Here is an 11245-nt window from a genome sequence, read left to right as displayed (position 1 = left end):
CTCCTCTAATTCAACTTTACAAAAAAAGAATTGCAAATGTGGTGGATGGAGCACCACGCACTGGCATGTTCTACTGATAACCCTACACGCCTTTGTTTGTATTTTGGTTTGTCTGTGCGGTGTGTGTTTTAGAGAGATCCAAATCTTCTGTCAAATATTTACTGTATATCAATTTGTATAACTATCCCTCCATCCATTATCCACTGCTTATTACTTTGTAAGGTCGTGGGGTGCTCCATCGCAGAACCACATTCCGTATGTAGAAAATCAAGCCATTACTCCCACTCATCTTTGGCTTCGTCGGACTACTGAAACATTTATGTGACTTTATGTGACATTTATGTGACCAACTTCAAACCTGCCTGCGCAAAAAAGCGCAGGCTCAGGACTTCGAGTCACAATGTCTTTGGTTCAATCTCAGCTGATTCAGCTGTAGTGTTACAGTAGGAAGAATTCCCTTGTGTTTAACTGCAGCACAAGACAATGTATTACTGATTTCTTTTTTGCCAAGTGATTACAATCCTGTTCTCTACACAACATTGTTTCCCTTGTGAGCTGCATCTTGATGAACAATTTATTACTGCAGTCAGGAGACTTAGACGGATATAAAATATCCTATTACTTTGAAATCAATGAGCCACATGACTACTCTTTCCATCGTGAGAATGAAGTGTGTATCTAATGTCACCTAGTATAAACACAAGCAACCAACTACACCATCAGCTGCTTCATTGGCTCTGTTAAAAGGTAATGTGAGGTTGTCTTGTTTTCATATAGTTGTTGTAGGTGACACAGCCCGATGCAAAATGTTTGCATCTTAACAGCTTGATTAAACTGAAATTAACATGCCAATCATTTACAAAAAAGTTAAAGTTTCCTCATTTAATTATATGATACCAAGTGTCTTAACTTTCGCATTTACAATATATTTAACGATAAATGTGTTTTAGTTTAATCCCATTTCCAAAGTTTTGTTCAAGGTTTATAATGTAATAATATTATTTTCCATATTTTTAAGTGTGAGAAAATTCCCTACATATTACCATCCACACAGAAGAGGAATACATTTACAAAATTTCACAACAACAATAAAGGCAATTCTAAATCATACTTCTATCACCTAATCTCTTTGTGAAGAGTGTTTGACTCTGACTTTGATCCTGAAACAAAAGGATAATACTCGTCATTTTTTAAATCTCAAGACGTAAGAGCAGGTGATCATGATGATGATGAAGAGGAAATAGAGAGTAAACTACCCATTGACAACAAAACATCAACATCCTTAGTTCAAAGTATTAAAAGTCAAACTGCACAGTGGCCTCCTGTTCTATTGGGGGCGCTGTTCGTTTCCATCACACTAACGGAGTTAGACGTGCCGGTCCCTTTAACACCTCTCACACGTTTCTGTGTGTCGGGCCAAGGCTCGTTCCCTCGTGCTGACAGCTGAAGCACCAGCACCAGCAACCCGAGCTGCTGTCTGTGCACTCTCTCCTCTGCTTGAAAACTTCACAAAACTCTGACATAAGTTTTATTAAAGTTTATTATTTTTACTTCCTACGCGGTATCTCCCGCTTTAATTTGCCCACAGAGCTACTGTTTACATGTCAATACACGTACGCCTAGCTAGTTTTGGCTCTCCGTTGTGGTCCGTTTAGTCCAGGTTCAGAAGGAATATTATTATCATATTTTCGGAAGGAAAACATCTGAAACAGCGACATGACAGAAGAACTGGAGCGATTTCTGCTGCAGCTGACAGAGCCCGACAACGCTGTCATCCAGCAGGTGGGACGCTACTTAACTGTTTTCAACTTAAATGTCAATTGACAAACTACATCTTTCTTAGTGTCTAACTGACACTAAATTGTCAGTTTTAGTGACAATTTATACAAAATGACTTAAGTATAGTCGTTTTGCTATACTTAATCGAGGTAAAAATACAAAAAGTAAATGGGAATAACAGTTATTTTATGATAATGAATGTTAGCCGAGCTCTAGGTATTAATATATTAATACCTGTAGGTGGTGCCTACATTTTTAACCCAATACATATAATTAATTTGACTTATTTTGATGTTAAGTAAACATATTCTTCATATTCATATATACTTTGTGACACATATTCCCCCTTTTTTCTAAACATTGTCACTGTTTATTAATATTGGAAAGAGGCCCATTTAGCTGCTGCTTCTTAATCATTTTTTTCAGCAGGTGCCCAAAGATTTCAAAGGGTGCAGATTCCATGCTTTAAAATATCCTAGTGCCAGCTGCTTCTTCCAAGATACTTGGCTTCTGAAGTCACATTCAAACACAATGAATATGTAGTCACAAAGTAAAAGTGTTTATGTATGAGTAATACAGGAACACAGATTGTTAAATATATGTTAGCTTCCTGTTGGAAGTGTACATTATTTGACTAATGTTATTAATTGAAACAGTTCTGTTAAGGATGGTAAAGCTGCCAGGACTGTTGTGTATGGCTCATGGTTTTTATACCTTGCTGCTTTTGCTTTGTCCTAATTGTGTATAGTCTCCCTTGCCCCTTTTCTAGGCCACTGAGCAGCTAAAACAGGCTTTCAAACAACCAGCTATTATTCCAGCCCTGTGTGCTGTCATGACTGGCTCCCAAAACCAGCAGGTATTTAAAAAATAATAAAAAAAATACTAAAAATGCCTGAATAATTAATCAACTATTTTTACCATAGACTAATCTTTAAAAAAAAAAATTCTTAGATCCGTCAGTCAGCCGCAGTGATACTGAGGATGAGAGTGAAGAAACAGTGGAGTAAGATCATGCCTAATGACAGAGAGAGGTTTGTCACCCACCCACATGTCACAGACATTATGTATTATACTTTAGCTTAAGTCAGTTTCAAAACAATTTGTAATTTTATTGCCTGCTTGCTTGCCCTTGCAGCCTCAAAGCGGTGGTGTTGCAGGCCTTTGTGCAGGAAACAGAGTAAGTTGTTCTCCTTTTATAACACAAAAGTTTTTTTCTTCATATTTTCTGCTTTTTTATGTGTTATCAAAAGCACAAGTGTCAAATATTATAACTTTAAAAAGGTGTCAGCAGACACGTCACTCAGGCGTCCCACACACTGACAAGGTGTGTCAGTTTATTGCTGTCAAGTGTACAGCTGTGTTAAATTTTATTTGATCGGGTTCAAGAAAATGAACACCTTTGAAATCAAACTTCAAAACTTGAATGAAAACCTGTTAAAATTAACGAGGCCTTGCCAAAGATGTTCTTTTTTTTGTCGAAAAGTATAAAATAAATTTTGTGCTTTCTAATTTACATTACAAAATATAAATGTTTCGTTTTTCATCTTTCATGGTATAGGCACACAGTGCAGCACTCGCTCTCCCAGCTGTGTGCTATGTTGGTCAAACATGAGACACCAGAGCGATGGCCTGCTCTGCTGCAGTTCCTCAATGATGCAACCAAGAGCACAAACCCCCAAGAGAGACAGGTACAAGACCAAACCCCAACTGCCCCACTGGTGGTCAGCTGCCATTTTTGAAGCCAGCTCGGTTGTAGATGTCAAGCCATGTCTCGTTGTTCTCTATGATAATGCTGACTTTTAGAAAAACAGCTAACCACCTGGTTTGGTATTCCCAAAACGTAACAAATATAATTTGTTAAAGTTAAAATTAAGTTAAATTACAACAATTTTTCAATGCAAGAATACATTGACTGAACATTACACAATTTTAATTTTGAATTATTGTCAACATTTTTTAAGCTCACCCCTGCTGTCCGACAGTAGTACTGCATCAAAAAAGGCACATATATAAACCAAAATTTAAAACAATCTTTTATATACCATTGGTGCACAAGATCTGTGCAACAACCAGAGAACAGCATGTATGAAAATAATACAAAGCAACCAGACACCTGTGATATTGTGTTACACCGTCTTTGTCACTGTCCTGACAGGTTGGCCCGAATGACCCATTGGTTGTCTTCCGTACTGCAGCCTTCCAAGCCTCACTACTGCCAGCTGCTGCAGCTGTTCAGCACTGTACTGCGCGACCTGAGCAACCCGACCGCACTTTACTACTGCATCCTCTCCATCACCACCATCACAGCATACTCTGGCACAGAGGAGATGGTGAGGTTTTTTTTGTTATTGTGTCAACATCAACAAATGCTGTTTCAGAATAAAGGATAGTGGTTTATGTAAATATTATGCATTTTGCTGCCCTTTAGAACCCAATGCGAGCGATCATCCCAAGTCTGATCACTGCCCTGAAACACCTTATCAAAGCAGATCAGGTAATTTAAAATTAGTGTTGATTCTTCATAATTGCGAAGTGCCTGGAAATGTGCTATATTGCATGCATGAAAGGAGACCTGATTAGAATGTGATTGTTGCTATTTTTTTCTGTCCTTCAGGCGTATGTTGACGTGTACGCGGGTCATCAGGTCAGGTCACAGTTGATGTTGAGGCCAAGTGTATTGCTCCGTGTTAAGTGTGTTTTGTTCTGTATAGTTGAGTGTATTGCAGGGTAAGAGACAGTCAGAGTGAGAGTCGGACCTACCACGAGACACACCTTTGTTTACTTAAAATACATTGTGCTCTATGAACATTAAACAGATTTCAATGTAACCAGTATGGTGACCAATTACAGACGCAGGCTGAGTGAATATAAGATCATAAATATACTGTGGTTTGGTTATACTGATTTTGTCTACATTGATTTAGGACAAAGCCAGTGAAGCCATGGAGGTGTTGAACGAGCTCATAGAATGTGAGGTGTCAATCATCGTCCCCCATGTGGCCGAGATTGTTCGCTTCTGTTTAGAGGTAGGAGCCAAATGTCTTCCCTCTTGGGTTTAACGCTAACAAATCAATAATGTTTAATCTGTGATGTTTGTGTCTTTGGGATCAGGTGGGCATAGACACCACACACAGCGACTCTTTGCGAGTGAAGGCTCTCTCATGTATCACCTTCTTAGTCAAGCTGAAGAGTAAGGTAAAGTCACTGCTTTCTACTATTAGCCATTTAAATGTTTTTTTTTACATTTTGACCAGAAAACCAGCTGTTTGTTCGAGTGTTAAATTTTTGACTCTTCTGCTGCACAGGCGTTGCTGAAGGAGAAGTTGCTGAATCCAATCCTTCAAGCCATTTTCCCCATCCTGACAGCTGCTCCTCCGCCTGGTGAACAGGACCCAGAGGATGATGAAGATGCTGATGGAGAAGACCCAGACAGTGACAATCCCAAACAATGTGCCGCACAGGTACAGAGAGGGAAATTTAGTAGTATCAATGTTGTTCAGTTACTACATGAATCATAAGTAATCACAAAAAAATATTTTTCAATCATTTAGGTTATTGACACTATGGCTCTCCATATGCCTCCAGAGAAACTATTCCAACAACTGGTAAGAATCTACCTGAAAACAGAGTAACAGAGAGTCATTAATAAATAATCATTTTTCCGTAATTATCATAAGCTCTTTTATTTTGCATTCAAATGCCGTTTGATGCCTGTTAAATAAACAGTGCTGTATGACTGCTTCCTGACATTCTACATTTATTTGACCAGATGCCTCTCACTCAAGCCTGTCTGGCCAGTGAAAACCCATATCAGCGGAAGGGGGGTCTCTTGTGTCTTGCTGTCCTGGCAGAAGGATGTGCCGACCACATACGCACCAAGTGTGTTTAGCTGTCATTTTTATGCAATATTTATTTTGACAGTGACAAGTATACACAGTATTTTTCTTACTTAGTAATGTGTGGCTCTGTCTGTCAGGATGTTGTCACCGATGCTGCAAGCGGTTTGCCAGAGTCTGTCAGACAGTAATCAGGTGGTGAGGTGTGCCGGCCTTTTTGCCCTGGGACAGTTCTCTGAACACTTACAGGTAGCTCAGAAAAAAACACTCACTTACTATACACGCCAGATTCAGTGATTGTTTGATTAATACCAGCTCAGCACCACTACAATACACTATAGAATGCTAAAATGTTTTTTTGTATTATTTTAAGCCTGAAGTAAGCAAGTACTGTTCAGAGTTGATGCCTTTACTGTTGGGATACCTTTCATCCTTGAATGACGCCAAGGTTGGTCACATTACCAAGGCCTTCTATGCCCTGGAGAACTTCATGGAGAACCTAGGTACGGTAGACTAATCATCATAAATGACTGAAGTAGGAAATCTTGTTTACTGTGACAGGAAAGCTCTTGAACCGGTGACCACTACTAAACAGTACATGGTTTTCTTGTTTTTTTTTTTTTCTCTTCATAGGCTCAGATATTGAACCCTACCTGCCCACTCTGATGGAAACCATGTTTTCTGCCCTGAACAACACAGAAAACTTCAAGATCAGGGAGCTGGCTGTGTCTGCCATAGGTGCCATTGGTAAGACGTCAAAGACAACTGTTGTTGTTATTAGATAGTTACATTTACAGTTATAGTCAATGTAATACTCGTACATCGCACTTCATCCACTCTGTTTCTGAGCTTTAAAAACTATAGTTGATGGAGTAAAATATTCTGCTCCTGACTCATCGAGGCTCCTTTTTTCTTCTCAGCCAATGCTGCCAAAGAGCTTCTAGTTCCTTATTTCCCTCCGATCATTGAAAGTCTAAAGGGCTTCCTGACTGCTACTGCAGAAGAAATGAGGTCACTGCAAACTCAGTCACTGGGTAGGTTAACAAACAGATGTTCATCTGATTTCCAAATCTCACTTTGATTTATTCACATAATGACATCACTAACCTATTGTTTTGTTGTTCTCAGACACACTCTCTGTTCTGGCCCGTACCATTGGGAAAGATGTCTTCAGTCCACTGGCTGCAGAGTGCGTTCAACTGGGCCTCAACCTCACAGACACTATCGATGACCCTGATTTACGACGATGCACGTATGTAGCTACAAATTAGTATTGAATGCTTTTTTGGCAACTTCAGTTAGTCCAGCTAATCACCATTTACCAATGGGTAACTGGGTGTGATGTCCTTTCAGTTCAACATAACAATAACAAAAGGATTTATTATGTTCTCTCTCTCCTCCAGTTGTTAATTATTACGTTTCCCTCCTTTTTCTGCCTCCTGCAGGTACTGTCTCTATTCGGCCATCTCCACAGTCAGCCCTGAGTGCCTGACCCCTCACCTTACTGCTATAACAACAGTCATGCTGCACGCCCTCAAATCTAATGAGGGCATCACGGTACAAAACCAATACTCCATGCCCTCAGATTCAAGGTGTAAAGTGAAGGTGTATCTAACTTTTGATCCTACACTTTGTTCAGCCACATCTCGAGGAGGACAAAACATTTGTGCTGCTGGATGATGAGGAAGAGAATGAAGAAACAGATGAAAAGGATATAGATGACTTTACAGATGATGAACCTAAGCCAGATGTTGAGGATATCACTGGGTAATAATCAGAAAGATTAACGTACACTGATGCTGATTAAAACGTTTATTTGGGTTCAAAATACATCCATTGAAGATTAACTGGATTTTCAGCTAACACATGCTTTTGACTAGTGAAAAGAAAATTTATTCCTGATAAGATTAACTTATTTGTCAGCCAAAGCCAAATGTACAAGGTTAATGCACCCATCATTCTTTGTTCACCAACTTCTGACATTTCTTGTTTTTTATCCAATATAGATTTTGTTAATTGTGTCCATATTAGTCACTGCTCAGCTTCCTGTATCACCAAAAAGATGTCAGAAATGTACCTTTACATTTGACACAAATATCTATCTTCTCTCAGGTTCAGTGTTGAGAATGCCTACATTGATGAGAAGGAGGACGCCTGTGATGCACTGGGAGAAATTGCCTTCAACACGGGGTACACATTTCTTTCACATTAAAAAAACCTCTTCCATTTATGTAAAAGACCTGTTATTACTACTACTTACTCCGACAACCAAATTGCTAAAAAACATTACCATAACTTTAGCTGCTCTATCACTTCTCACAGCATTTTATATGTAATCTCATCATTTGTTGTTTGGTTTCTGTCGACAGCATTGCATTTCAGGAATTCCTGGAGTCCAGTTTCCAGGAAGTTTATGAGATGAGAGATGTGAGTTGATTGGCCTGATTGTTCATCTATGTTCTGTGCCCAAACTAATGTCTGGGTGCATAATGCTTTACAGTAGGATGCATTTGTCCTCAATATAACTGTCTTCTTCAAATCTTTTTTAAATCAATTTCCTTAAAATGTAATACAATTTGTATTTACCGTACCAGTAAAATAATCTGTCCACTTGTGACAGATTACCATACCCTTGTCATGAAGTTCTGTGATCATGTTTGTCCTTTGTCACTTTATCCCTTGTGGTCTGACTTGATTCTGTGATTCTGTTTTCTTAGTATCCTCACGAGGATGTTCGCCGGGCAGCGTTCAGTGCCATGGGTCAGTTCTGTCGTGCTCAGCACAAAGTGTGGAAGGAGAATCAGACCGAGTCAAACCACCACGGTAAAACTTTGTCTCTTGATCATCTGTTAAATGTTGGTGCTAGCTAACTAGCAAACCAAATAGATGTATGACTTCATGCCTTTTGCACTCCACTCTGGCTGACATCCTTGCCTCTCATCCTTACTCAGCTCTGATGAAGTTGCTGGAACTGGTGATGCCGGTACTTTTGGAAACGGTGCGGACAGAGCCTGAGCGTGAGGTGGCCATGGCCATCGTGGAATCTATGAACAACGTCATCAAGTCCTGCAAGGGGGAGGTTTTTAAAAATCCTACGCGCCTCAAAGAGGTCTGCTTTGTCATCCGGGACCTTCTCAAGAAAAAGGTGAAGCACAGATGAGGGATAAGGTGGAAACATCATTCACCCAGTGATGCTATCTCCTCTGATTTCCTCCTCTAATATTTTTCTCATTTCCTCCTCTCTGTTCAGATGGTTTGTCAGGATGGTGGTGATGATGCTGACGATGAAGAACAACAGGTTAGTAAATACACTTTCACATTATATCAACTTGTGTTATCATTTGTGATAATTTGGATTCTGCATATTGAATTTGTAACAACAAAACATGTTTTCATTTATCAAGACAAGACTTTTATTCTGAAAATAACTTAAGTTAAATTAAGTGTTAGTGATATAATGGCCCTGTAACTCGTAATAATTTCTTGTAATTTTGGTTTGTTCCAGGCTGAGTACGATGCTATGCTGCAGGAGTATGCAGGAGAAGGAATCCCCCTGTTGGCCGCCTCTGTCCCTGCAGACAGCTTTGCTCCTTTCCTCAATGACCTGCTGCCTCTCATCATGAGCAAAGCTGTAAGTCTCTTGAAAAAAAATCCCATATAGAGCAGGGGCAGTTTTTGGTCTTTGTTTACCAGATTAAAATTCATGTTTTTCTATTTAATAAGAAAACATCATGCACAGAAGCTGAACGCTCCTTCTCTTTGGGAACAATCGGAGAAATCCTTCAAGCTCTGGTGAGCGTACCTGGCGGAAGAGGACTGGCCGGACGATTGTCCAACCGTTTACTTCCTGTTCTGGTTGCTGGAGTGAAGGACAGAGACGCTGAGGTTCGCAACAACAGCGTGTTTGGACTGGGCTGCCTGGCCGAGGCTGCTGGACCTATCGTCGTATCGTATCCTGCTCGATGCAAAATTGTCTTTTTGTGCACTGAAGCAAACAAAAAAAATGTTGTCAAGTGTTCAAGCAAAAGATTTTCCTTAACCAATTGTTTCCCAGAGATTATCCTATGATGCTATCTGTGTTTTCTAACCTGCTGGCCAAAGAGACAGACCTGTCAGTGATTGACAACCTGTGTGGTGCCCTCTGCAGGATGATTACGGGTAACATAGATGCTGTTCCCCTAGAGCAGGTAAGTTCATGCTGCATTTTTACATTTAAATTTTGTGTTCTTTTAAATGAAAGGAAACCAAACAATGTCAAGTTTAACAGAAAATATTAAAGATTTCTGTAATAAGTGTCGATGTCCCATCTTGACCCTTTTCTCTGTGACACAGGTCGTCCCTGCTCTCGTAGCTCGGCTTCCCCTTAAAGAAGACATGGAGGAAAACAAAACAGTGTTCAACTGCCTGGCCAGGCTCTACACACACAGTCCTGCTTTGGTACAGAACACAGCTGGACACCAGCTCAGATGAGCAGTGTAGAGACTAGACATTGACATACTCATATAGACAGTCTAATGTGTTCAGAATGAAACTAAAACACAAGGCAACAACAGACAAAACACAAAGAGAAATTCAGGTTAAATATAAAATGCTAATCTAACGGTGGTGCTGATGTAATGTCAAAGTTCTGTTCTTTTCATTGTCAGACTGTGAAACTCATGAAGCCCATAGTTGCCGCTTCCACACACATCCTGGGCCACAAAGACGTTGATGAAGGTAGAGACCCAGGTTGAGCCTCTTTGGACTTCAGAGGCTGTTGTTTGTGTGCAGCATGTGAAACATTTTACTTCCCAAATGAAATGAATTTGATGATTTTCCTTTTTCTCCACAGAAACTCAGAGGACCACGGTCATGCTGATGAGGGAGTTCGCTCAGAGCCACTCAGCAGATTTCCAGGCGTCCGTGATGTCACTCAGTGGAGAGCAGCAGGCCAAACTCAGCACAGCCATGTCTGCCTCATAGCCAAATTTCAGATATACACTTTATTATTGTTGGAGGAAAAATGGGACTGTTGTCAGTCATGGTGACCTTAAACATAGGTAGGGGTGGGAAATACTCTTTATTCTTAGTAGAAGTCATCCTTTCTCCAACACCAAGTTCAGCCATCTTTTAGCTTCACTCCCTTGTGCTGATTACACTGAAGTCTGTGAGTTAAGTGAGTGATTATCAGAGGATTTGGAGACGTTAGTATTGACTATAGTTGAAATGTTTGAACACAGAGAAGAATCAGCTGATCCTTTCCTATTAAAAATCCTATTTTTAATGTATACAGATATAGCAGAACACTCTCATGCTTAGTCATCCCCACCCCTACCAAAAACTATTTTCATCAGCACAGCACTACTATAGTATTATTACATTTTGCAGTTAATTTATTCCTGTATTGGCAGGTCCTTATGAAGTGTTGTCATATTCAGCCGTATATTTTTTCCCCCGGGCTGTTTGTTGTTAGCTTTGTTTTACTCTTGATTCCCTGTCATTCCTACACACTGATGAGATCCCCTCTTTACAAATATTTGGACAGAGCTCTGATTTTGCTATGAAATATGAGGTAATAAATTTGATCTCCAGAAAAAAAGTTATTATTCCTTTATTTTCTGATATATTAAATCCACAGCAAACATTACGGT

General features: G+C 39.8%; 1 protein-coding gene across 1 annotated transcript; it reads left to right on the top strand.

Annotated features, from left to right (window-relative positions):
- The first annotated feature begins 1224 nt into the window (after nucleotides 1-1224).
- On the top strand, nucleotides 1225-11193 carry ipo4 (importin 4). Its single transcript, XM_025054506.1, has 30 exons — nucleotides 1225-1782; nucleotides 2549-2635; nucleotides 2731-2810; nucleotides 2915-2956; nucleotides 3338-3488; nucleotides 3975-4109; nucleotides 4208-4273; nucleotides 4704-4805; nucleotides 4891-4974; nucleotides 5085-5240; nucleotides 5331-5384; nucleotides 5549-5658; nucleotides 5756-5864; nucleotides 5989-6118; nucleotides 6249-6362; nucleotides 6536-6649; nucleotides 6744-6867; nucleotides 7061-7172; nucleotides 7255-7382; nucleotides 7728-7805; nucleotides 7985-8042; nucleotides 8333-8438; nucleotides 8567-8760; nucleotides 8866-8913; nucleotides 9121-9246; nucleotides 9339-9565; nucleotides 9670-9802; nucleotides 9948-10052; nucleotides 10262-10331; nucleotides 10447-11193. The coding sequence occupies exons 1-30, from the start codon at nucleotides 1717-1719 to the stop codon at nucleotides 10575-10577; spliced, it is 3240 nt and encodes a 1079-aa protein (XP_024910274.1). The 5' UTR covers nucleotides 1225-1716; the 3' UTR covers nucleotides 10578-11193.
- The last annotated feature ends 52 nt before the right edge of the window (nucleotides 11194-11245 follow it).

The sequence above is a fragment of the Cynoglossus semilaevis genome, chromosome 3, assembly GCF_000523025.1.
Source record: "Cynoglossus semilaevis isolate Cse_v1.0 chromosome 3, Cse_v1.0, whole genome shotgun sequence".
Lineage (NCBI taxonomy): Eukaryota > Metazoa > Chordata > Actinopteri > Pleuronectiformes > Cynoglossidae > Cynoglossus > Cynoglossus semilaevis.
This window is presented reverse-complemented; position numbering and strand designations above follow the sequence as displayed.